This window comes from Geotrypetes seraphini, chromosome 1, assembly GCF_902459505.1.
Source record: "Geotrypetes seraphini chromosome 1, aGeoSer1.1, whole genome shotgun sequence".
NCBI classification, from domain to species: Eukaryota; Metazoa; Chordata; class Amphibia; order Gymnophiona; family Dermophiidae; genus Geotrypetes; species Geotrypetes seraphini.
Window position 1 is genome coordinate 34,047,083 of NC_047084.1, and position 27,982 is coordinate 34,075,064.

The 27,982-nt window shown below is 42.7% G+C and overlaps 1 protein-coding gene across 8 annotated transcripts in view; it reads left to right on the plus strand.

Moving 5' to 3' along the window:
• TENT2 (terminal nucleotidyltransferase 2) overlaps positions 1–27,982 on the plus strand; it is a 237,693-nt gene that overhangs the window by 61,451 nt on the left and 148,260 nt on the right. For 4 of the 8 annotated variants that reach the window (XR_004537976.1, XM_033929630.1, XM_033929621.1 and 1 more), the window contains exons 3-4: positions 1,358–1,610; positions 25,965–26,079. Coding sequence is in view for 7 of the 8 variants with exons in the window: in XM_033929630.1 (XP_033785521.1) it covers positions 1,358–1,610; positions 25,965–26,079 (368 nt within the window). In the remaining variant the exon portion in view is untranslated. Of the gene's footprint in view, positions 1–540; positions 653–1,357; positions 1,611–25,964; positions 26,080–27,982 lie in introns of those variants that run through there. The other 4 variants (XM_033929678.1, XM_033929659.1, XM_033929668.1 and 1 more) reach the window with 2 other exon arrangements.

Genomic DNA, 27,982 nt, shown 5'->3' on the forward strand with positions numbered 1-27,982 from the left:
GTTCACAAAGGGAGGTAAAAAATTTGTCAAGAGTCGGCCAGGACAGGAAATGGGAGGGATCCCTCCTGTCCCGGCCCACCAGGTCATATGGCAGGCCTGGCAGAGGCCTGCAACAAGTCGGGGCGGGTAGGCGCTGACCTGAATATAAGACAAGACCCCCATTTTAGGGCCATTTTTTGGGTTTAAAAATCTCATCTTATATTTGAGTATATATGGTAGAACTTGAAAGGAAATTGCTAGGTATGAATAAAGTTTGCCTTAGGAAATCAAATTTGTAGTAGAAAATTTTTTAAAATTTGATGGGGAACTTGACTGAAGTTGTCCAAGAATAATATACATGCAATAATATCAGTATCCCTATTATCAATATATTCTTTTTAAAACAGCTTGCTGCAAATTTACAGCCTTCTGTGATATTAGAGTTCATTTTAGAATACTACATTTTTTTATTTTTTTATTTTTTTTGCAATATTCTTCCTTTAAACAAGCATTAGATTAAGTAAGGTTGAGTAGGAACCTTAATGCTTTGATTAGAATGAGCTGTGAAGACCCATCAAATGAACCTAGGTTCTTTTTTGCCCAGATTACACTTTTTACTGTCTGTACATTCTAAACTACACAGACAGATTCAACATTGTGAATGGATAATACAGTAAGTTGCCTTTTTACATGTTTTTCACATTACTAATGGGAATGAATTTAGAACTTGCACATAGCAAACAATTCACTGTACCACTGTTTTTAAATAAACAAAAATACACTTTTGAGTACAGACAGTCCCCAGGTTAAAGAACGAGTTACATTTTTAAAGCTGTTCTTAAGTTGGATTTGTATGTAACTCAGAAATTGTAGATTTTAAGATTCTTGCTGCTTACCTCTGCTCCCAGGTGACAAAAAGGCCAACATTCCCTACCAGTATTCTCACTAAGGTACAGCTTGCACAACCACACACTGTTCTTAATGTGGCCATGCATCGCTCCTGAATCTGCTACAGTGTAGGAGTCTATGCCACTGGAAATACAGCTCAGTGAAATCAAATGAAGCTGCAACTGCGTTCTTAAGTACGAATCGTGCTTAAGTTGGGCGTATGTAACTCGGGGACTGCCTGTATATGGGAAAACATATATATATATATATATATATGGGAACTGCATGCATTTAAATGAAGTATTCTTTTTATGCAGCGACTGACTCATTTCTACAGTGTGTAGGCATATTTAAAAAATAATTTGCTGATGAAATAATTCAGGTTTATTACTAGCTAAACTAGTATTGGGTGTTTTGAGGTGGTGTTTCTCTAACTTAAAATTTGTGGCCTGTTTTAAGTAGCAAACTGGATATGGTTCATGTTTTTCAGGCGGCGAAGTGATGAGCAAAATGTTCCATATGATGTGAAGCGGCAGAGATTTAATTCACCACCCCATCAGTCAGCTCTAGTTCACCAAACAGTGCCTTTACAAGATGAACGCAGATATTCTGTTCCAGCATCTCTTATATTGCCATTTTTTCATATGCCAAATGTATTTGATGTGAATGGATGTCTCCCGCCTTTGAAACATTCTCCATTTTTAGACCACATAGAAACCACTCTCCCTGTAGCCAGAGATAAGGTACTGAAAACTTGATTTTTTATTTGTCTGCTTCTCCTAACTAATTAACTTTGTTTTAAAAAGCTTATTTTAAAATTCATAACAATACATTAATCTAAAATGTTCTATGTTTAATCTATATTTAATTTTTTCTGAACACTGTCATTTTACAAAAGTGATCATCCTTAGATTTAAATTGGGTACATTGAATAATAAAATTGCTTGTTAGTGATGCACTTAATATTAGTGATAAGGTATGCAGCAGAATTCACAAATTCATAGAAGGTGTGATGATGGCTGTAAAATGAATATTTGCAGTGGTGCCTCTCTGAAATAATACAATATGATGTCAGTTTGTTTAGAGGTCAGAGTTCTAAGCTTGAGTCACAGGAACTTAGATTTCAAAATAAACATTTTTCTATATGGCACAATAAGCAGTGTATATAATCATTCTGTATGTCTAAAAATTTCTAGAAATCAGGCTTGCATTGATAGGCATACTAGACATCTGCAGGGCCACATTTTGGATTTGTAGGTACTTGGAGGGCCTCAGAAAAAAATAGGTAATGTCTTATTAAAGAAATTACAATTTTGCGCTTTTATACCCAGTTATATGGCACACCGCATCCGGTTGCAGTGTTCTCCCTAGGGCCTTTTAGCCGGGTGGTCCGCCCAGCTAATTTAGATGACCGTCCGGCTATCATCCATTCCTGAATTCTGCTTCTGCTGCCACTGCTCAACATTTAAAAAAAAACGGCTTAGAGATTTCACGCCTTAGCCCGTAGCGAACTTATGCTCCGGGGTTCTAACGTGTGTGTGCCGGCTTCCCTTCTCTTCCCACCAAAACCGGAAGTTATGTCGGGGGGGGGGGGGGAGAGAAGGGAAGGGAAGCCGAAGCATGTGTTCGCTACTGGCTAAGGCGGGAGACAGGTCAGTGAAGCTTACAATTTGCTGTTCTTGCTGCCGGGTCCTGCCTACTTTCTGTTTCCGTGAAGGCAGGACCCGGCAGCATTTCTCCCAATAGGTCGATCACGATCTTGGGCTGATCAGCCTTCCTATCCCCGACGTCAATTCTGCCGTCGGAGAGGAAGTTCTGGCCAGCCAATCACTGCCTGGCTGGGCAGGAACTTCCTCTCCAACGGCAGAATTGACGTAGGGGAGAGGAATGCTGGTTGGCCCGAAGCAGGGAGAGCTTGGGGCGGCGGCTTTGCGGCCTGTTATCCGATGGTTGCGGCGGCTTGGGGGCCTGTTCCCCGATGGCAGTGGCTTGGGGGAGGGCAGGGAGAAAGAAAGAAAGAGGGCAGGCAGGGAGACAGAAGGAAAGAAGAGAAACAGAAAAAAAGAAAGGGGGCATGAAGAGAGAAAGAAAGAAAGGGCAGGGAGAGAGAAAGAAAAAGTTGGGGGGGGGAATGAGGTCTGGAGGAGAGGAAGCATACAGCCTGAAAGAAGTGAAAAAAGATTGGATGCACAGTCAGAAGAAGAAAGTGCAACCAGAGACTCATGAAATCACCAGACAACAAGGTAGGAAAAATGATTTTATTTTAAATTTAGTGATCAAAATGTGGCTGAATTTATATCTGCTGTCTATATTTTACACTATGGTCCACTTTTACTAAACCACAATAGAGGTTTTTAGCGTAGGGAGCCTATGAGCGTCGAGAGCAGCGCTGGACATTGCGCTAAAAACTGCTATCGTGGTTTAGTATTTTTGTATGGTTGTTACTGAAGTGACAGTGCATAATGTCATCTGCTTTGACCTCTTTGAAAAAACCCCGGAATAGGAATGATAAAGTGTGCTTTGTGGGTTTTTTTTTAAAATTTTATTGTTGGTAGATCATTTTGACTTGGTCATTTTAAAAGTATCCCGCAAGCCCAAAAAGTGTGGGCACCCCTGTTCTAGAACATCGCTCCTTAGTTTTATCAAATGGTGCAGTGAGGGGCCAGCACTTTACATCTTATCACCTCATCTTTCTTTTTTCTCCTCATATACAGCACAGTTCTTTATTCTAAGCAGCTCTGGCACTAACAGTACTATGGGTGCCTTATGCTACTTTCACTACCACTTGCAGTCAGGTTCGGCATTTTATCATGGTTTTGGTTTTATTTAGTTTTTCACCAGAATTTTCATTTATTTATTAAACAGCCTTTTTTATTTATTAAACAGCCCGATGCCCCTCCCCTATCAGTGTGCATTCAATCCATTGCCGACACTTTTTTGGCGCCTCTTTCAACGGATCATAGCCCCACTGTCGTGTGTTCACATTTATTCTGCGTACGAGTTTATCTCATCAGTGCAGAGACCTTTTCGGTAAGTCCATTTTACTCTCCCTTTTTTACTTTCCCGAGTGCTGTGGTTTTATTCTTTGGTTTTAATAGAAACTCATTTGAACAATAATTTATATCTTTCCTATGTTTCACTTTTCATCTACCCGGTCGGCTTGTCTTTGAGCTACTATTGGCTTATGTTTTCAAGATACACTCTGTATTATCAGCTGTTCATTTCCCATACGTTTACTTTTGCCCTGTTTAGGTCTATATAGTTTAGGCATACTGTTTGTAACCAGCCATCATTTTAAGTATGTATATGCCCTATTTTAGGGGGGGGATAAGTTCTTTTAGCATGTTATTTCATTAATTCTGAGTTTGGTGTTAAATATATTGTTCTTGGTTTTTAGTTTACACATTATTTATTCTTTTCTATGACATGTTCGCATCGCAATTTTACTCAAAAGTATAAATAGGTATCCATATTTCCATTCAAGTTTCATCACGGTGCTCTGGTTTTGGCTCCAGTATTTATCACTTCCGTCCACCAGGTCTGGTTATTCGTTACCGTCTCATATTTTAAAGACTCACTCGTTATAATTAGCAGTGCTCCACACGTCTTTTCATAATGGACATGTCCGATTTTAGCATTTGGATCTTAGTACTATGGGTTTGGTCTTTTCTGGTTTCCTTTCTATAGTCTGCTTTTCGTCTGGAGTCTTGAGTTTAGAATTACATTTTATGACATATTTTTGTGGTTATAATTGTATGACATGTCTAAATCAGTCAAGTTTTATGATATTTGTTTTATGATCGGGATATTAAAAACTAATAAACTTGAAACTTGAAGTTATCCATTCTTTTTATTATTTTTTGTCTCCTCGTACAGTGGCAGACTGCCCCGGGTGCCAGCCCTAGGGGGGTACACAGCCGGCTGGATCCAGAACCTTCCGAGCTGCTCTAAATGGCACTTGCACCTCAGCGCAGCTGACGTACTTATTCCGAAGCAGAGTTGGCAGCCGCACTGAAGTGCAGGAAGGTCCCGCGATGACTGCATTTGCCGCCTCTGCCTCCAGAAGACGTAAGTGACGTCGGAAGGGGTGGACCGGCAGCTGCAGTCATAGCGGAACCTTGCCGCAACTCCCTGTGTCTGCCGGCCCACCCCCTCCAACGTCACTTACATCTGGCAGAGGCAACAGAAGCAGTCATCATGGGATCTTGCTGGTTTGGAGGGAGAGAGGAGCATAGAAGGGTGGTGGAGGGAGAAAAAGGGGGTCAGGGTGGTATGGAAGGGTGGTGGAGGGAGAGAAAGGGTGCAGATGCTGATGGAATTGGTGTGCAGGGAAAGGAGAGAGAGAGACATAAGGGGGAAGGATACTGGATGGAATTGGGTTGGAGGGAAAGAAAGGGGGCAGATGTAGATGGAAGTGGGGGGAAGGGAGAGGAGAGAGTGAAATGCCAGACCATGGGGGTGTGGGAGAGGAAAGGGAAGAAGAGGAGAGAGATGCCAGACCATTGGAGGAGGGAAGGGAAGAAGATGGATGCCAGAATAATAGGGGTGAAGGGAGAGATGGAAGGGGAATACAAGGAGAGAAGATGCCATATAGAAGGGGCAGAGAGAGGGTAGACAGTGGATGAAAGGAAGAGAGTGACAAGACCATGAGGAAAGCAGAAACCAGAGAAGACAATGTAGAAAAAAATTCTGTTTATTTTTTTTGCTTTAGGGGAGATGCATCACTTTCTGTGGTGTTGCATTGTATGCAAAGTCCAGCTTCTTGGTGGTTCAATTTAACCTTTGTCTACGTTTTTCTATTTTATCCCCCCTTTTACAAAACTGTAGAGAGTTTTTTAGCACCGGCCATGGTGGTAATGGCTCAGAATTCTATGAGACTCTGAGCTGTTACCACCATGGCCAAAAACCACATTACAGTTTCGTAAAAGGGAGAGGGGTTAGTTTGTGATTACATATTCCATACTAGGCAAAGGTGTTTTCTGTGTTCTGTATGTTCAAAACTGAAATGTTGAATGGAAACTTAATGGAGTGTCCAAAACACGATATAGAGATCAATAAACAAAATGGATCATCCAATTGTTACATATAATGTAAATTTAAAACAGAGAAGAAAAGACTTTAAAAAACCCCTGGAATATGAATCAAGAAGACTATAGCCAATTGGGGTTGGTTTTCATCACTGGTCAAAAACCCCCTGTGTGGATTTTTAATTTTTGATAATTTTTATATGATATTAATTTTAAACTTATCAAATATGTGCAGTGTTTATAACTTTTTCTAAAAGATTTTTAACAAAATCTCTCTTATTAATAATTGAGCATGAAAAAACCAGCAGCTCTAAATGTGATTCAATATTGGAAAAACATCATTGTCTTTAAATATCAAGCACTTATCTTAGTGACCCGACGGAGGTCCCATTCGTTTCGCTCCAACGGGGCTTCTTCGGGGGTGACAATAGAGCTTGTGTGTTGCCGGTATAAAACAATTTTTCAAATTGCTCATGTGTTCTAAGAGAGAAGGAAGAACATTATATGGATATTTTTTTAAAAAAAACAAAACAGGACCTGTTGGACTTTAGTATAATGACTGTTTTTAGTTCTTAAATCAAATATGTATCCTGCTGTTTTGAACTGCAACCAGCCGGTCACATAATGACAATTAACTAGAAAAGTTAAAAGACATGAATGGTTTACAAACACGTATGAATTATACGCAACAGTTACAAAACTGACTGCAATGAAGAAAAGCGTGAATTACAAAGTTGTAATGCCATAAATAAGCAACTGCAAGTTGAAAAACGAGAATGATTAACAGACACGTATTGATTATAAATTGCAGTTATACAGCTGACTGTGTTAACAAAAACTTAAATTCCAAACTTTATATGGCATAAAAAGCTTGCAAGGCAAAAAAATATATAAATTTAAATGATAAATCTGGATAAACTTGCCCGTAATGTAGCTGCGTTTTCGATCTTTTCATCAAGCATTATACAAAATGGCGCCTGAATTTAAACAGGATGCCAAGAAAATGAACCAATGAGATCAATGATGATGTCATGATTTATGACGTTGGAAATCACGTGTGTGTGACGTCAACTTAATCTCATTGTATATCGCTACTGTTTGTGATAAAAATTGATCCAAAATAAAACTTTAAAAAGAAAAAAGGAAAACTGCACTACTAAGTAGCCCAATGATGACAGAGATGCAAAATATATAGAGTGTGTGTGATCGTGTTAATTACGTTGCAATGATAAAGCTTTAGATTCATCAAAAAAATGCGTGCCACTCTATTTGGTTGTTGAGTCCATGGGATTCAAGTGAATGTAATCTGGAGATCCAATGTTGTTCCCGTCTCAACAGTGTCTTACCGCGATCACCACCTCTTCTAGTTTTGGGTATGGTTTCAATAACCCAACATTTTAGTTGTTGAAACTTATGATGCATTTCTGAGCAATGGGATACTAACGGTGCCTCTTTTTTGTTAATCTTGAGATTAGAACGATGTTCGTTTAATCTGATTTTTAAACTTCTGATTGTTTTTCCAACGTACAGTTTTCTACATGGACATAATAGAAGGTAAACAATGTACGTGCTATTGCAATTACTGAAAAAATTTATGAAATAAAGTTTATTGTCAAAGGGATTGATGAATTGATCAGATTGAATCATGATGTCACAATTTTGGCAATGTCCACATTTATAATGTCCTTTTAATATAGGTTTTGTAACTGTCATAGGTTTTAGCTCAGAAGGACTCAATAATTCCTTTAGGTTCTTGCCTCGTGAATAAGAACTACATAAAGTGGTGTCTTTGAATATATCCAATGTTTTCATGATATTCCAATGTTTTTTAACAGTATGCATAATTCTAGGACTGGCGTTAGTATATTTTGAAACAAAAGTACAAATCTTGTCTTTTTGTTGATCTTTAGGAAACGGATGAAGTAATAATGTGCGATTATTATTCTTCGCTCTTTTGTATGATAAATTTAAATGTTTTTTATGATATCCTCGTCTTGTAAGTTTATCTTTGAGAAATGATGATTGAGATTTGAAATCACTGTCAGAGCTGCATATGCGTTTATACCGTAGAAATTGGGAAGCTTGCTCTAGCGTTTTTACAGTGCTTATCCTCTTCTTAATCTTCTTCCCTACCATGAGTCTCATCCCTTCGTAATTCCCTTTTCAGAAGTTCAGTGTCGTGGCTGTTGTTTTGGACCAATGTTTCTCCCCTGCGTCCAGATCAAAGCGGATCATATTGTGATAACTGCTTCCCAGCGTCCCTTCTACTTCTACATCTTGTGCTGGTCTTCGCAGGCCATTTAGAATTAAGGCCAGAATTGCATTTCCTCTAGTATTTTCCTTGACAGGTTGTTCCAGAAAGCAATCGCCTACAGCATCCAAGAACTTGGTCTCTCTAATGCAGCCGGAGATGCCTAGGTTCCAGTCTATTTCCGGATAGTTGAAGTCACCCATGATAACTGTGCTGCCTGCCTTGCAGTTGCGTTTAATCTCGTCTGTCATTTCTCCATCAATTTCTTTGGACTGTCCTGGGGGGTCGGTAGTAGATGCCGGTCTTCGTTTCCAGGCCATTTGTTCCTGGAATTTTGACCCTTCAAGTTTCAAGTTTATTATGGGACTTGATAAATCGCTTAATCGGATATTCTAAGCGATTTACATTTAAAATTTACAATGTAAAATCAAAAAACAATAACAATGCAATACATAATAATACATACAATTTAAATAATGGCTAAAATATTCTAAATTTAAACAATGTTAAATACTGGGAAAGGAGGGATGAAATATAATTTTAAAGTAAAGAAGAAACATTAAGGGCAAATACAAAAAGGATGTAGTTAAAACAGGTTCAACCAAATAAATAATTCATGAAGTATAAAATTATGTAGAAAAGGCATCTTTAAAAAGGAAAGTTTTTAACTCAGATTTAAATTTTCCAAGGTCTTTCTCCTCCCGTAAAATAATAGGGAGGGCGTTCCAAGTTTGAGGTGCCGTACAAGAAAAAATGAGTTGTCTTCTTGTATTAATAATTTTTAAGGATGGGATCGTTAGCAGATTTTGTTCGCTAGAACGTAAAATTCTCTTTGCAGAATATGGAATCAGTGATCTATATAAAAAAGCAGGGGTCTTATTAATCAAAGTTTTAAAGATAATTACACATAACTTATAAGTGATTCTGTAATTAACAGGAAGCCAATGAGCCTCTTTTAGAAGTGGTGTTACATGATCAAATTTTTTGGAATTATTTATTAATTTTATTGCTGTGTTCTGTATAATTTGGAATCGTTTTATTTCATATTGTGCAATTCCTTTGAATAAAGAGTTGCAGTAATCAAGTTTAGAAATCACCAAAGAGTGAATCAATATAGTGAGTGATTTAGCACAGAGGAATTTCGAGATGGAACGAATTTTACGTAATCTATAAAAAGTGATTTTCACAATGTTGCTGATATGATCATGGCAATTTAGTTTGTTATCAAAAATTACACCTAAAATTTTTATATTTTTAACTAATTGAAGGGGAACATTATGAATTGAAATCGGATGAACAAGAGAAAAGTTCTCTTTCCAAGGAAATAACATAACATTGGTTTTTTTAATATTGAGAGCCAATCTGTTTTTGTCTAGCCAATGATATACATGATCAAGTTTCTCATTGATAGATGAAATTTCAACTGTATTATTATTATTTAGAGGGTGTAATAATTGTATATCATCAGCATATGCAAAAACATGAAATCCTACTGATTGGCATAATGTCATTAAAGGAGCAAGAAAAATATTAAAAAGTAATGGTGAAAGAATAGATCCTTGTGGAACCCCATGAGAAATCTGAGATGGATGGGATGAAGAATTGTTGAAATTAACTATTGAAGTACGTTCACTAAAGTAAGATGTGAACCAAGCTAGAACTTCATCTCTAACCCCAATAGATTGAAGTCTAGCAAGGAGTAATTGGTGATCAATTGTATCAAACGCTGCTGACAGATCAAGAGAAACTAACAGCACCGATTGATGGTGATCTAGGAAATATTGAATTGAAGTAGTCATTCCAAGAAGAGAGTGTTCTGTGTTATGGTGTTTTCTAAAACCTGTTTGATTCGGATGTAACACATTAGTTTGTTCTATAAACTCAGATATCTGATTGAAAACAATTTTTTCTGTTAATTTAGCCAAGAATGGAATAGTGGATATTGGTCTATAATTGGAAAGTTCATCTTGACCTACATTTTTATCCTTGATAATTGGACGGATATATGATTTTTTCCAATTTAGGGGAACCGTATGTTGATTTAAACTTTCTATAACTAATATATGAATCATAGGTCCAAAGATTTTAAAATATTGTTTAAGAATTAATGGTGGTATTAGGTCAGCTTTTGAACTTTTGCAATTCAGAGTTTTTAGAACAGTTTCTATCTCATTTAAACTAGGCATCTTGAATTTCGAGCATTTAGAGGATAACAAATCTGAATTGGTCTGTTCAGAATCACTTATAAGTGAGAGATTTGTAAACGATTTCCTAATATTCGTAATTTTCTCTGTAAGGTAGTCAGCAATTTCCTGGGCTGTTGGGACTATGCCATTGGAATCATTTTGTATTTTATGAGATGTTATCCGTCAGTTGTGGCGTGTTCTCTCCAGCAGATTCAATTTCCTCTTTGACGTATATGGCAACGCCCCCACCTTTTTGAGCCACTCTGTCTCTGCGGTATATTTTGTATCCCGGTAGCACAGTGTTCCAGACGTTTTCCTCAGTCCACCATGTTTCCGTGATGCCTATGATGTCAACGTTATCTTTTTATGCTATGGCTTCTAATTCACCCATCTTATTTGTAAGGCTCCTTGCGTTTGTGTACAAACACTTGAGTTTGCAGCTTTTTCCTTTCTTGCATTTCCTTCCCTCTTGTGTCCTTTTCGATCTCTCTTGCCTGTAATCCAGTGAGTCTTTCCCTCTATCTTCTTGCACGGTATCCTCTGGGTATACCGGTTCCCAAACCATCGACTCTCTCTCTCTCTGTCGACTGTCGGCTTTCCCCTTCTTCCTAGTTTAAAAACTTGTCCAATTCTCTCTTGATGTTGTTTGCAAGTAGCCTCGTTCCGTCTCTGCTGAGGTGGAGTCCATCCTTCCTGTAGAGCTTGCTCTTCCCCCAGAACGTTATCCAATTGCGCACGAAGTGGAATCCTTCTTCTTCACACCAGCGCCGCATCCACGCTTTGACTGCTTGCAGCTCCATCTGCCTCTTCTCATCTGCCCTGGGTACCGGCAGGATCTCTGAGAATGCTATCCTCTGCGTTCTGGTCTTCTGCTTCCTTCCTAGCATCCGGAACTGGTCCTTCAGTATTTCCCTGTTGTAGTTCCTATTGCTCACATTGTTCGTCCCCACATGGATCACCACCGCCGTATCTTCTTCCACACTGTTGAGGATCCTGTCGATTCGGCTCACTATGTCTTCTACCTTGGCTCCCGGTAGGCAGGTCACCAGTCGATCAAGTCTTCCTCCCGCTATGTGGCTGTCAACTTGTCTGATGATGGAGTCGCCCACGACGATTGCTGTCCTCTCTATCTTCTCCTGATTCTCCAGCCTCAGGTCCGTGTCCCTGGTGTATGTCCATCTCTCCTGCCGCAGGTCCATATTCTTCGTTCTCGCTACTGTATCACCCATTTCTTCCTGGTGGTTGTCTGTCGGGTAGTCCACACTCTTTGTAGGTGTCTTTTGGCAGTTCCACTGTTGCTGGTGATTTTCCACGGCCTCCCATAATGCCTCCTCTATGAACTTCTCTAGCTCTCGGACATCTTCCTCGATGGTGTCTTCTGTCTTGTTCTCTGCTTCCTCTGTCTGGTCGTTCTCTGCATCTCTGTCTCCCTCCTCCCCTGCTTGAAGTGCCTCCAGTTCCAATATTCTGCCCTCCAGGAGTCTGACTTATCTCTTCAGGCTCTCCAGTTCTCCGCATCGGGCGCATACGTAAGACCGCCTCCCAGAGGGGAGGTAGTCATACATATGGTAGACAATGCAGAAAACTGGGTAGCTCAACATCTTGCTTCCGTCTGCTGCTTCCATTGCTGTCTGCTTGCCGGTCTGCTGCGGATGCCTTCTGGGTTTGCTGTGGTTGCGCCTGCTCTTATCTGCTTTTTTCCCCTTTTTGTTCTCTCTGCCTCTCTCTGTAGCTGCTTTTCTCCTGCTCTCCTGCTCAGATCAACTCTGCTCCGCTTGTCCTCGAGTTGGACTCTAGTGTGTGTTCCCCATCGTGGCGGTTGCCAGCCTCTAAGGGGTCTTCTTCGAAGCCGGTAGTGGATTTTTCCTTTGCCCCGTCTTCTCCGAGGCTTCACCAGCTGATCCCTCAGACTCCGGGGTCTTCCCTGGTCCATCTTGCGCTGGGCCGTTCCTCGATGCCCCCTAGTCACCTTAGTCAAGCCTCTTCGGTCTCCCATTCGCGGGACTCTGAGGACCCGGCTTACTATTCAAGGGAGGTTTCTCCCTCCTTCTTGGCTGCACCCAGATCTCGATTGGAGTCTCCTCCGTAAGATGAGTCTTCTTCTCGGAACTCCTCCTTCACTCGTTTCATATCTGACATGGGTAGGGCCTTGAACTTGGATCTTCAGTCCGAATCCCGTTATACCCAGGAATACCTGGCGGAAATGGGGGTTGACCATCCACCCCGTGAAGCACTTCGACTGCCTTTGCACCAGATTCTCCGGCAGACTTTTCTCTGGAACCTGGAGACACCATATGCGGTCACAGCTATCCCCTCCAAATTGGAGTCCTGTTACCGGACAATCCCGGTTAAGGGGTTTGAAAGTGCTCAGCTTTCCCACCAATCCTTGGTGGTTGAGTCTTCCTTGAAGAAGTCTAACCCCTCGAGGGTTTATGCTGCCGTCCCTCCGGGTAGGGAGGGCCGTACGATGGACAAATTTGGTCGCCGTCTTTATCAAAACTCAATGATGGCGAATCGTGTCCTTAACTATAGTTTTATCTTCACGTCCTACCTCTGGTTCTATGTGGATGCCCTCCACTCGTTCCGGGATGCTGTACCAGAGTCTCGGCGTCAGGAGTTTCATCTCCTTGAGGAGACCCTTTCCCAGCTCCGCCTGTATATGTTTCAGGCGTCTTACGATGCCTTTGAGTTGTCCCTCGAGAGTCACAGCCTTTGCGATCGCAATGCGTCGCCTCGCTTGGCTCCGGATTGTGGATATGGATCTGAATCTACAGGATCGTCTTGCCAATCTCCCATGTGTGGGTCATGAGCTCTTCAATGATTCCATCGAGGCAGCCACAAAGTGCCTCTCGGACCATGAACGGTCCCTCGCCTCTCTGGTGAAACTTAAACCGAAGGCCCCCCGGCTCGACAATATAAAATTCCTCTCCAGAGGTACCCACAAAAATCTACTCCTGCCTTCTCTCGGCCTCCTTTGAAGCGGCCGCAGCAACATCAGCCACGTCAAACTAAGACCCAACCGCTGATCCCAGCGAAGACCGGGCCCTCTTTTTGACAATTCCAGTCCAAGCCTTCGGGCTCCCTTCCTCCTGGAGCCTTCCCCATCGGGGATCGTCTCCATCATTTCTATGCCCAGTGGGAAAGTCTCACCTCCGACAGTTGGATGCTGTTTATCATCTGGGAAGGGTACTCCCTCCACTTCAGTCGTGTACCCCCGGACCTACCTCCAAGAGAGTTTCCTTCTGCTCAGTCTCGGCTTCCTCTCCTTCTGCAGGAAGCTCAGGCCCTTCTTCGCCTTCGGGCGGTCGAGGAGGTTCCCACAGTGTAACTCCTGATTTTATTCCCGGTACTTTCTGGCACCCAAGAAGACGTGGGATCTGCGTCTGATCCTGCACCTCCATGCTCTGAACAAGTTTCTGGTCCAGGAACAATTCAGAATGCTCACCCTTCCCACGTTGTATCCCCTCTTGGACGAGGGGGACTGGCTGTGCTCACTGGACTTCAAAGAGGCGTACACGCACATTCCGATACACCCGGCCTCTTGCCGGTATTTGAGATTCCGGGTGGGGGATCTCCATCTCCAGTATCGTGTTCTTCCCTTCGGCCTGGCGGCCTCTCTGAGGGTTTTCACGAAATGTCTGGTTGTGGTGGCTGCGGCCCTGCGCCTCCGCGGCCTACAGATGTTTCCCTACCTTGACGACTGGTTAATCAAAGAGTCCTCTCGCAACAAAGTCCTGCGAGCGACAAATCAGACCATCTATTGACCGCTTTCCTCCCTCTCTACTTCCCACTTCCGCTCCTTCAGCCATGTCCGGCTGAAGATGTTTTAAATCCAATACTCTGTTTGTAAATCCAAGACATTGTTTGTAAATCGGCATGTCAATGTGGATCCTAATGTAATTGTTGTGAACCGCCTAGAACTCGATGGGCATGGCGGTATATAAGAATAAAATTATTATTATTATTATCTTGCTCCTTCAGAGTCTCAGCTTCGAGGTGAACTTTCCCAAGTCCAACCTCTGCACGTCCCAGTCTCTCGAGTTCATCGGAGCAGTCCTGGACACAGTTCATCTCCGCTCCTTCTTGCCTCGGCCTCGTCAGGAGGCCCTTATCCGTTTGTGCTTATCCGTTTGTGCCCTCGGCGCCGACTTGGCTCCTGATGGTCCTCCTAGGTCACATGGCCTCCACGGTTCACGTGACTCCTTTTGCCAGACTTCACCTCCGTATTCCTCAATGGACTCTGGCGTCCCAATGGAACCAGGATTGGGACCTGTCTCTTGACTCATTGTCGTGACTCCTTTGTTGAAGCAGTCTCTCTGTTGGTGGATGCTCTCTTCAAATCTTTCCAGAGGTTTTCTGTTTCATGCTCCCCCTCTGCAGAAGGTCCTCACGACGGACTCGTCAACCTATGCTTGGGGAGCTCATCTGGACGGTCTGCGCACCCAGGGTCTTTGATTCCGTGCCGACTGCCTTTGTCACATCAATCTTCTGGAGCTTCGGGCGATTTTCCTCGCTCTGAAAGCCTTTTGTCACCTGCTTCGTGACCGAGTGGTGTTGGTTCGCACGGACAACCAGGTTGCCATGTATTATATCAACAAACAAGGGGGCACGGGGTCCAGGTCTCTGTGCCAGGAGGCAGTGCGGCTCTGGGATTGGGCCATCCGCCGCAACATATTCATTCAAGCTGTCTACATTAAGGGCCAGCGGAATTGTCTGGCAGAGAAGTTGAGTCGTCTGCAGCCTCACGAGTGATCCCTCCACTCCGTGACCCTGCGTCAGGTGTTTGCTCGTTGGGGGACTCCGGATGTCAATCTGTTCGCGTCCCCCCTCAATCACAAGTTGCCCCGCTTCTGCTCCAGGGTTTACACCCCTCTCAGGATCGAGGCGGATGCTTTCCTTCTGGATTGGACGAACGAGTTACTGTATGTGTTCCCTCCATTCCCTCTGATTCTGAAGACACTCATCAGGCTCAAGTCTTTGCATGCCACCATGATTCTGATAGCTCCTCGGTGGCCCCGACAACCGTGGTTCTCCTTTCTGTTGCAACTCAGTTCCAGGGAGCCTCTTCCTCTGCCTGTTTTTCCTTCTCTGCTTACGCAGAGTCAGGGTTCTCTGCTTCATCCCAACCTCCAGTCTCTGCACTTAACAGCTTGGTTCCTCGAGACTTAATGCCCTCGTTCCAGTTCTCCCAGCCTGTGCTGGATGTCCTGGAGGCGTCTCGGAAGGAGTCCACTTGCCAATGTTACCATCAGAAGTGGACCCGCTTTTCTTCCTAGTGTGCTACTCGACAGCAGGAGCCGCTGTCTGCCTCCTTATCTGCTGTCCTGGATTATCTTTTGCACTTGTCGGGCGCTGGCCTCAAGTCCTCTTCGGTTCGAGTCCACCTTTGTACCATTGCTGCTTTTTATCAGCCGATTGACGGGAAGCCTACCTCTGTTCATCCTGTGGCTTCCCGTTTCATGAAAGGACTTTTCCACGTTCATCTGCCCCTTAAACCTCCTCCTGTGGTTTGGGATCTTAACGTGGTCCTTGCTCAATTGATGAAACCCCCGTTTGAGCCACTAGCGCGGGCTCACTTGAAGTATCTTACTTGGAAGGTTGTGTTTCTTATTGCTCTCACTTCTGCCTGTCGGGTCAGTGAGCTTCAAGCTTTGGTTGCGGACCCACCTTTCACTGTCTTCCATCATGATAAGGTGGTCCTCCGTACCCATCCTAAGTTTTTGCCTAAGGTTGTTTCTGAGTTTCACATCAACCAATCCATTGTCCTTCCTGTGTTTCTTCCGAAGCCCCATTCTCACCCTGGAGAAGTGGCTCTGCATTCTCTTGATTGTAAGCGTGCGCTGGCCTTGTACTTGAAGCGCACCGCTCCTCACCATTCTGCTCCCCAGCTGTTCCTCTCTTTTGATCCTAATCGCTTGAGTCGCTCTGTTTCTAAGCGGACCATTTCTAACTGGTTGGCCGCTTGTATCTCTTTCTGTTAAGCTCAGGCTGGTCTCTCCCTGCCGGGTCAAGTCACGGGCCACAAGGTCAGAGCGATTGCAGCGTCTTTTGCTTTCCTCCGCTCGACTCCCATCAAGGAAATCTGTAAAGCTGCCACTTGGTTCTCAGTTCATACGTTCACCTCGCATTACTATCTGGATACTTTTTCCAGGCGTGATGGCCATTTTGGCCAGTTAGTGTTGCAAAATCTGTTCTCCTGAATTGCCAACTCTCCCTCCATCCCATTCTGGGTTAGCTTGGAGGTCTCCCACATGTAGAGAATATGCTGCCTTCTTGTCCTGAGATAAAGCACAGTTACTTACCGTAACAGGTGTTATCCAGGGACAGCAAGCAGATATTCTCGCAACCCACCCACTTCCCCGTGGTTGGCTTCTTTGCTAGCTATCTGAACTGAGGACACGCTGAGGAGACACATGCCCTAGGCAGGGCGGGAGGGGCACGCGTGCATGCGTCGACCAATCACAAGCCTGAAGGTCTTCGAGCAAATCTGCTTGCGAAAACATCCGCTAGGGGGCTCCGTCAGTGACGTCGCCCACATGTAGAGAATATCTGCCTGCTGTGCCTGGATAACACCTGTTAAGGTAAGTAACTGTACTATCAGATCCTACTATCCGCTCCTACACCGTTAACACAAACGGTTCCTCATCCCCCGCCTGGAAGCCAAAATGTGGAGTCCCTCAAGGCTCACCCCTCTCCCCTATCCTTTTCAACATCTACATGTCCTCTCTGAAACTCCTTCATTTATCCCCACTAGAAACTCTCTACTCCTACGCCGATGACATCCTCATCCTCCTTGAAACCGACTCGAACCTCTCGAACCTCGCTGAGAACATTTCCACATGTATTACGAACCTCCAATCCTGGGCCCAATCTGTACAAATGAAACTGAATGAGTCCAAAACCAAACTACTTTGGCTCGGCCCAACCTTAGACCATTTACCCACCTCCATCCCTCTATCTTCCGGCCCCACTCTTCAGCTTGAGTTTTCAAGCAAAGTCCTTGGCATCATCCTAGATTCCTCTCTCTCCTTCAACGATCACCTCAACTCCCTAGTAAAAAAATGCTTCTTTAGCCTCCATATGTTGAGGAAAGTGAGATCCTGCTTTCATCATTCTCATTTCGCCATCCTCGTTCAATCCACCATCCTTTCTAGACTGGACTACTGCAACTCCATCTATATAAGCCTAACAAAGAAAAACCTCCATAGACTTCAGCTAATTCAAAACGCCGCGGCCAAGCTTATTTTCGCAAAAGGCAAGTTCGACCACGTTTCCCCACTCCTCTCCAAGCTTCACTGGCTCCCAGTTTACTCCAGAGTCCTCTATAAATGTGCCTGCATAGCCTTCAAGATTCTACACGGCGTCCTTCCTCCTGTTATCCCACTCTTCTGGAACTCCTCAAACCCGCTCTCGACTAGATCCTCCCAAAAACTGAAACTATCTTTCCCTTCTATAAAAGGTATATCCCGCGCAGGAAAACTTGGAACATCCCTCCCCTTTAGAACCACAGAACTCTGGAACAACCTTTCATCCCCGCTCAGAAATTCTAGCTCCTTCCAATCCTTCCGCAAACACTTGAAAACTTGGCTCTTTTCAAAAACCTAATCACCTCCCGTGCTCTAGTATCTTGTCCCCCTCTATCTCCTCAGTCCCTCTCCTATATCCCTTCCTTGTAGTTCCTTTCCTCTCAACCTCTGTAAACCGTGCCGAGCTCTGCGCACGCGGAGATGGTGCGGTATACAAACCTAAGGTTTAGTTTAGTTTAGTTTAGTTTAGATCAAGGACATGCACTAGATGTAATTTATTTAGATTTCAGCAAAGCCTTTGACATGGTTCCTCATAGGAGTCTCTTAAACTCCATGAGCTAAAGTTAGGGCCCAAAGTCTTGATCTGGATTATAAGCTGGTTGATGGACAGATGCCAGAGGGTGGTGGTAAATGGAATTCACTCGGAGGAGAGAAAAGTGACTAGTGGAGTGCCTCAGGGATCGATGCTGGGACCGATTCTGTTTAATACATTTGTGAACGACATTGCTGAAGGGTTAGAAGATAATGTTAGCCTTTTTGCGGATGATAAGAACATAAGGAATAGCATTATTGGGTCAGACCAAGCCCAGTAGTCTGTTCTCACGGTGGCCAATCCAGGTCACTAATACCTGGCCAAAACCCAAGGTATAGCAATATTCTGTGCTACTGATACAGAGCAAGCAGTGGCTTCCCCCATGTATTCCTCAATATCAGGCTATGGACTTTTCCTCCAGGAACTTGTGCAAACATTTCTTAAAACCAGCTTTGCTATTCACTCCTACCACATCCTTTGGCAACGCGGAGGGAGTGGAAAATATGGAAAAGGATCTGCAGGGTTCCAAAATGGCTGACTAGTGTGAGAGCTGATCCGGACTCCACGCTAGTACGGAGAAACTTAGTGAGTTGCCCCATTAAGCAGTGATCTCCCAACTACCTGCCTTGAGTAAAGCAGGATTATTCAGTGGCCGCCACGAGTACTTGGGCAGTTGGGGAAGGTGTTCCCCGCCGATGGATGCGTCCCGCTGGGTGCAGAGGCGGAGGTGTGGCTGAGAGCAGTGCTCGCCGCAGGAGCACAGGCTGTGGACGAGGCTATTGGCGCTATCGGAGAGGATAAAGCTCCCTATTCTGTGGTGCTCCTGTTGCTTGAATGTGGATTGCAGGGCGCTTTTCCTGAGGAGAACGCCGGAGTGGAGGCTTGGCCTGAGTATCCAGAGCTCACTGCAGGGAAAGTGGAACTCTGGGAGGGGCATACGCGCCGGGAGCGAGTGGACAGTGGAGAGAGCCTGCGGCAGGTCTTTAGTATGGCAGCAGGCGGTGTTCTGTCACAAGTGTGTGGACTTTGAAGTGCCTCTCCCGCAGTGGGAGTTGGGGGCTGAGTTGGTGCTGAGAGGAAAACAGGAGAGGAGGCATTGCTTGAGCCTTGTCAGAGAGAGGTGAAAACACAGAAGTGGGGCTTGGGCTCTGAAGGTAAGACCGATCTGAGGTGGCTGTGGACTTTTGGTAGAGATCCCTGATGGCTTTCTGACAGTGGTGAGGTCTTATATCTGTTTTTGAGACTCTATATCTAAATATAATTGGCATAAATTGGGCAGGAAGAGCCTTCTTCTTTATATGGTGATTGTTTAATGAATAGTTTTGGAGTTAACAAAATAATAGACTTCGCACTTTTAACAAAACTTTGATACCATGCTGGGGAAAAAAAAAAATTGGATTAATTTGAAAAAGCACGTGGTTCTAGCCGTATTGCAAAATTTTTAGATTATTTAGACATTTGGATTGAATGAATTTTGGAAATATGGTTAATAAAACTATTTTGGTCCTGAGAGCAACTTTTAGCTGTAATTTTCTTCGGCTATAACGGACATTTGGATGACCACAACCTAATAAGGGATAGTCAACACGGCTTCAGGAAAGGGAAATCCTGTTTGACAAATTTACTACAATTCTTCGAGAAAGTGAACAAACATATGGATAATGGGGATCCAGTAGACATAGTTTACTTGGACTTCCAGAAAGCGTTTGACAAGGTCCCACATGCAAGGCTTATGAAGAAACTACTAAGCCATGGAATAGGAGGAGAAGTGCACAGATGGATCGATAAATGGTTAGAAAACAGAATGCAGAGGGTTAGCATAAACGGGAAATTCTCGGACTGGGTGAAAGTGACTAGTGGAGTGCCCCAGGGCTCGGTTCTTGGGCCTATTTTGTTCAATATTTTTATAAACGATCTTGAGGAGGAAACAACATGCAATATAATAAAGTTCGCCGATGATACAAAACTATGTCGGGCGGTTGGCTCTCAAAGTGACTGCGAGGAGCTCCAGAAGGATCTAAGACAGCTGGAAACGTGGGCGACAAAGTGGCAGATGAATTTTAACATAAATAAATGCAAGGTGATGCATCTAGGAAAGAAGAACAAAGAACACGAGTATAGATTGTTTGGGGTAACATTAGCAAAATGCGAACATGAAAGGGTTTTGGGGGTACTGATAGACAGAACCCTAAAGCCATCGGCGTAGTGTGCGGCGGCGGCGAAGAAAGCAAACAGGATGTTGGCCATGATCAAGAACGGGATTACGAGTAGATCGGAAGAAGTCATAATGCTACTTTATAGAGCAATGGTCAGACCACACTTAGAATACTGTATCCAACACTGGTCTCCTTACCTCAAGAAGGACATAACTCTGTTGGAGAGAGTGCAAAGGCGAGCCACGAAACTAGTCAAAGGAATGAAAAATTTGAGCTACGAAGAACGCCTTAGGAAACTGGGACTGTTTACACTCGAGAGGAGAAGACTGCGAGGCGATTTGATAGAGACTTTTAAAATATTAAAAGGATTTGATAAAATAAACCAAGAAGCAGCATTGCTAACATTTTCAAATGTGACACGGACAAGAGGACACAGCCTGAAACTGTATGGCAGCAGGTTCAGGATAAATGTCAGGAAGTTTAGTTTCACACAACGAGTGGTGGGCGCCTGGAATTCTCTTCCGGAGGATGTTGTGGCGGAGAATACTCTTCTGGGTTTCAAACGCAAGTTGGATATACACCTTCTTGCAAATCATATTGAGGGATACGGTAATTTCAGGTCTTCAAAATAGAGAACCTAATGGGCCGCCGCGGGAGCGGATCGCCGGACTTGATGTACCTCGGTCTGATCCGGTGAAGGTATTTTCTTATGTTCTTATGACATGCATGCTCCGCCTACAAGGCACATGGCGGGCCAGTGATATAGTATCAAAATGCAGCCCAGAAGAAAAAGACAGAGTATTTTTCTTTCCAGTACAATACGACATAATGCTTTAGAACATCTTTTAGTGTTCTGGTTGTGCAATTATTTCGTACCATACCAATGTTTTGCTGAGTTTTGTTCTTGATGTTGCTGATACACTTGTGCAGTGACTGTTGTTAATTGATTGAAAGTTGTTTCAAGTTGACCTAAATAAAGTCTTAAAAAATGTAACTCTGGATATAACGGACTCTGGATATAATGGACTGTTTTTCCAGGTCTCTTGAAGTCTGTTATTACGAGATTATACTGTATTTATTTACTGTGTTAGATTATATGGATGTCGAGGGTTGGTATCTGCAGGCCCTTAAGACCTTATACTCTGATCCAGCGGTGCACCTCTTAGTCAATGATCGTATTACTGACCCCTTTGCCATCAAACGCGGCACTAGACAGGGTTGTCCTTTGTCCCCTCTTCTATTTCTTCTTTAGTTAGAACCCTTTCTCCATACTGTGGTGCGGGATCCCGATGTGGCCGGGCTTCAATTTCCTAAGAAGTCAGTTAAGGCCTTGGCTTTTGCCGATGACTTAATTTTTACCTTATCTAATCCCCATTGGTCGATCCCCCACCTACTGCAATCCCTTGAAGAGTTCTGGTTCTGTTCAGGGTTTACACTAAATCCCCATGGCTCTGGCCATTCCAGCCACACTTTCGGACAATTGAGAGGGAGCTTTTCCCTGTTCTTGGGCTCAGACCTCTTAAATATTTGGGAGAGTGGATTCCTCGAGATCTTACAACACTTTATGCATGTAATGTTGACTCCTTACTTGCTGATACTCTTCATTCTTTGACTCTTTGGTCTACTTTCCCATTATCAGTGGCTTTATACAATATGGTCTTATTTCCAAAATGGCTGTACAGATTTCAAGTTCTCCCACTTTTGCTATCTCATTTTCACCATCATCAGCTTAACACGTGGATTGCAAAAATTTATTTTGGGGAGTAAGAGACCATGTCCGACTCTGAACAGGGTATGTTTACCTTGAGACGGGGGATATGGCTTATTAAATATTCGATGGTACACGATGGCATGTTAGATGAGACACATCAATGACTGGTTTAGGGGCACTTGTTTTTCTGATCCAGTCCTTGAGCTCTCCTTACTCGCCCCATATCATTTTAGTTTTATATTACATGTAAACTAGCCCTGTCCTTCATGCCGTGGTGGGGAGCTATCCAGTCTTTGCTCTGACGCGACGGATGTGGTGTTGGGTCTACAAGGTACTGTCTTTGTCCCCTTCGGTGTCTCCTTATCTCCCTATTCAGGGTAATCTAAACTTTCTGCCAGAGATTCAGTCAGTCATTTCAGAGCTGGGCATCTGGGGGATTTTGCTATTTGTTCAATTGTTTATGGAGGATGGTCTTTTGATCTCCTTTGAAACCCTACGCTGTAAATATAAGTTACCTAGACTGGACATTTTTTCCTATTGTCAATTACGACATTAATACAGGCCCTGCCAGCATGTCACTTAACTGAAGACCTTATGTAAACACTGAAGGAGATGTTCAGTCTTTCAGCTAAGCAGCATATTCCATTACAATTTCATCATATGGGCATCAGAGACAGTCAGCCCGGTACTAACTTTGAGATTCTTGCTGCAGCATGGGAGGTAGATTTACACTGTGTACTTACTGCACATCAATTACAACAACGATTGAAAAATTTTCATAAATTAACAAGAAATGTACTGCATTGGGAATTACAATTGAAATTTTTTTTGATATTTCACCCATGTGGGCTTTCCGTATGGGAATATCGCCATCCCATGGCTGTCCTAAGTGTGGTCAGGTTCAGGCCACCTTGGGCCATATGTTTTGGACATGTCTGACTATAGTGTCCTCTTGGACTCGATTGGGATACTTTACATCTGCATTATGGGGCCGACGGTGGACAGCTCCAAGAGCGCTGTTTGGCTTCTATTTGATACTCTCCCCTAAACCATGTCAGCATTTGTGTCTCGAGTTATGTTGCTGGGCAAAAAGACCATCCTGACCGGCTGGCTGTCCAGTGAACCCCCGACATATAGCCAGTGGTGCTCGGCAATGATTGTACAAGCCTCTTTGGAACGCAGACAATTTGTAGACCTTGATTCTTGTGCGGGCGACTGCTTCCGTCTGATTTGGGAGCCTTTCTGGAGGGACCTTACACCACTTGCGAGAAGTCGTCTCTTGAATACATGATTCATCTTCTGTTCAGATGTATTTTGTGCCTCTCTTGGGTTGTGTTGGTAAGGGAGGGTTAGGGGGGAAGGGGGGTGGAGGTGGGGTAGGGGGTTTAGGGGGTTTGTTCCTTGTGATCTTATACTAAGAAAATGGCTGTATTCTGCTGTTGATGTTGTTTTCTGCACTTTGGTCTTATAAACACATTTAAATATAAAGTTATAAAGTTTGTAATACAAAAAGCTGAAAAAAGCAGAAGCAGAAAACACTTAGCTTTGGCGCCAGAGAACACTACTACTGACAGAGGTACGCTGGTGCTCTTTTCAGAGGCGTTCAAAAGCTTCTCATGGTCCACGACAGAGCTAAAAGACTCCAACAAGCGCTCGTTTCACCAACATTCATTTGCTTTTTTCAGGGATTCTCAAATCCAGCTTCCATCAGCATAGCGTGCACAACAGCACAGTAGAACCAGGTTATTGAAATAGCAAGCAATGGATCACTTCTGGGCAGAAGTGAGTCTGTTGTTTGCTATTGCAATAACCTGGTTCTCCTGTGCCGTTGTGCACGCTATGCTGATGGAAGCTGGATTTGAGAATACCTGAAGAAACCAAATAAATGTTGGTGAAACGAGCGCTTGTTGGAGTCTTTTATCTGCCATCATGTTTCTACCGATCCAGGGCAAGCAGAGGCTTCCCCCATGTCTTAACAGACTATTGACTTTTCCTCCAGGAATTTGTCCAAACCATTCACTTTTACCACAACCTCTGGCAGTGCTTTCCAGAGCTTAACTATTCTCTGAGTGAAAAAAATTGGTTTTAAAAGTATTTCCCTGCAGTTTTGAGTGTTCCCTAGTCTTTGTAATTTTTGACGGAGTGAAAAATCAATCCACTTACACCCTTTCTACTTCACTCAGAATTTTATAGACTTCAATCATATCTTCCCTCTGCCTTCTCTTTCCAAGCTGAAGAGCCCTAACCTTTTTAGTCTTTCCTCATACGAGAGAAGTTCCATCCCTTTTATCATCTTGGTCGCTTTTCTTTGAACCTTTTCTAGTGCTGCTATATCTTTCTTGAGAAAAGGAAAATAGAATTGAACGCAGTACTCCAGGTGAGGTTGCACCATGGAGACACCTTAGGCGCCTGGGCCAGTCCGAGCCTTAGGCCTCTCTCCAGTGCATCCCAGGATGCACCGGGAAGAGGAAGTCCCACCATTTTGAAGAGCAGGCCTGCCAGCTGGAGGGAGTTTAGAGCAGTGGAGGAGCCTGTGACTTCCTGTGATTTCTTATTTTCAATCTTAGCTTTTTTGCTAATTGATTCATTGACTGACAGGATTTTCACCCAACCCGGCTTTACACATCCCTGCAATCAACTCGCTCCCTTCAAAAATCCCTCCTCCAAGATCAGTGGAGCAGTACCTTTAATGGTTTATATAACCCCATTCATTCATTCTGTTTCAGTAGGGCTTTCAATTAATCTAATATACACTTCTTGTCTCTTTTGGTAATATACTGGGCGTCTAATTGCATTGAAATTCTCTCTCTTTCATGTAAAAGTGATCCTGTACTTTTCAAATAGTACAGTATTTGGAATTTTGACTATTTCTCTTAATGCTGTATTTTTAAATGCATATGAAATTCTCTTTTTTCCTTTGACTTCTTATCTTCAATCTTAACTTTTTTGCTAGTTGATTAATCCAAGACACTCATTCACTTTCATTAATGTATATGTTATCTCTAAGAGAGAGTCTCCACAGCCACTCCATGAACTCGGTAGATCTGAAAGCTGCTCTTCATAAGTGCGGCTTGTGTGAAAGTTGAGCCGCACTTATGAGGAGCAGCATTCAAATCTACATCTGGGTGAAGTGCCCTTGAGTTTGCCCTTGAAGAAGGACACGAAACAGGGCTTTGTAGGGCGATCAGCTGAGGCATTCCCTTTAATGGACTTTTGAACCAGACAGATATTTGTGGTCTTCATCAAGGTAAGTCCCCCTGTGATGAGGATTATAAGTTGAAAGTTTGATCAAACAGTATGCTGTTTTGGATATACGGGGGACTTGTTGTAGTGATTTAACACTGTTAAACATTTTTGAAATTCTCACATATTGATTATGCACCTGGCACTGTGGGGAACTTTTCAGGACTTATAATTTATTCACACAAGTCTCTAGCACTGTTTTGATTTAATTTGATTTAAAAATATTCTTGGGGCTGGACAGAATGATGTTTGTGGGCTATTCCTGTGGTGCACTCTAGGGTGCAATTATGTGCGAATACATCCTGGTGAACTCTTTATTGATTTATAAGAAGTTCCCATAAACTGATTAAAAGCCTAAGTTTAAGAACTTGAATTCAGATTTAATTTATTACGGTGTGAAGAACCCTCAGTCCCAGTTGCCTATTGAGAGTTGAGCCGGTCTTTTTCTATAGTACATAACATTCTGACCCCTCTCTTTTGAGTAGGCTAAATTTTTGAGGTGTACAATTCATGATGCCATGTGGCATATTTTAAATTTTTATTGCTGATTGAAAAAATGCAAATTATTCATGATTATCTTTTTATTGTAAACTGCTTTAAACTTTTGTTAATAAATCAAATCAAAATGGTAATAATGTTGCTTTTATAGTTTATAACTCATATTTTTTTGTGTTTTTTTTTCAGTTAAGTCAGCAAGTACTAGAGTTGTTTCAAAATTGTCAGCAACAGGCCTGTGATTTGAAGAAGAAGGATACTTGCCGAGCTGAACTTCAAAGGGAAATTCAACAACTCTTTCCACGTATGTACCGATTTGTTTTTACTATTTGTTATCTACCATGTACCATGGAGTAGTTCACATGTCCACATTGAATATATTCCATGTTTTGATTCAGGAATGTCACTTTTGCTTCTTTATTTTTGAAATTGTAAGCTCCTCTTTTAATTCTCATATAATGTTATTAGGCTCCATATTCAAAACAGTATGACCAATGATCTATATGCAGTCCAGTTAGTTCTCATTTGCTTTAATGTAAAAACTTTGACTTGACAATATGGATACTGTGTAATAGTTTGACATTGTTCTGAGTGTGCTGTTCAGGTATTTTATTCAACATAGGGTTGAGGGGTTTTGAGATATAACATTATACTTTATTTTAAGTATGTACAACTAAAGATAACAGTTTATAGATTTAGGACTGTTTGAGTAGAATGGTCAGCCCATCTTCTTTGTAAACCGCATAAAACTTGAAAGCTTTTGTGATCTATAAATAACATTATCCTAAGACAAGCAGGCAGCATTAGCGATATCATCCACGGAGCCCGGCACGGACAGTGAAAAGTGCACTAGCACTTTTAAGAAATCCAAAACTTTTAGACTGCCCGCTACCGCGCATGCGCAAGTTCCTTCCTTCCTGACGAGGGCTCGCGGTATCTCAGTTCTTTGTTTACTGCGGAGTGAAGAAGTTGTGCTTCTGTTAGCTGCATGTATTTTCTGAGTGCCTTACCTGTGCGTACTTTTTCTTCATTTTTTCTTCTGTTGCTTTTATTTTAGCTTCATGACTAAAAAAAAAAAAAAGAAATCTATTTTCTTTCCTTTTGTTTCACCCCTCCCCTTTTTTTCCTCTTTCAGGATGGGGATTGACCTGTAAATTAAAAGCAGATATGGAGCCTAGAGCATAGTTATTGGAGGCTTCAGATTATGATGAACCTCCTAAAGAGCTTCTGAAATTGCCTCTTCATCCTCTATTGAAAGAGTTCTAAAGAATTGGGGGACACCACTGACAGTAATCGTGGCTCCTAGAAAGTTGGATTCTCTGTATAGAATTATTTCTTGTCCAGGGTTTCATAGACCACAACTAAAATACCAATCGTTATTGGTAGAATCCACTCTAAAGGAAACATCTAGTACTAGTTTATGCCACAGTTCCTCTAGGATGTGAAGGCAGAACTATGGATGGATTTGGCTGACGTTTGTATCAAAACTCGATGTTAGCTAATCGAGTTTTGAATTATAATTTTTTTCATGTCTTTTTATCTTAAACAATTAGCAAAGAAGGTAACAGATGTTGATCAGTATATTTCATATGCTCAGTTGTCTGAATTTAAACATATTACTTATGCTATGTCACTAACAAGAAAATATATTGCTCGTTTTTGATGCCTTTGAATTGACATGTGGAGCTTCGTCTATGACCATAGCTATGAGGCGTTTGGCTTGGTTACAGGTTTCTGATATATATCTTATTCTTCAAGACCGATTAGCTAATATTTCATGTGTTAGGGAAAAGCTTTTTGGGGAGAAAGTGGAGTTCGCTATACAGAAATTGACTCAACATGAACTCTCATTAAAACTAAGAAAACTCAATCTAACAAACTTATTCAGAAGTCAAGCTTGCTCTTATAAGAGATGATATACTACTACTTCTTCCTCAGTGAAACCACCACCTCAGAAGAGAGAAAAACAGAAAAAATCTCAAAGACAACAACCATCTACGTCTCGGAAGCCAGCTCAGCTTCTAGAGAGCATAGTCAAATTAACACTCTTAAAGCCACTTCCTCTTCCCGTCTGAGGTTGTCTGCCAGCATTTACACATGTTGGACTCTCATTACCATTGATACCTGGGTTTTAAAAGTCATAAAGGAAGAGCACTCCCTGCATTTTGTTTTCATTCCTTCAAACTACCCTCCGAGAGACTCCTCTC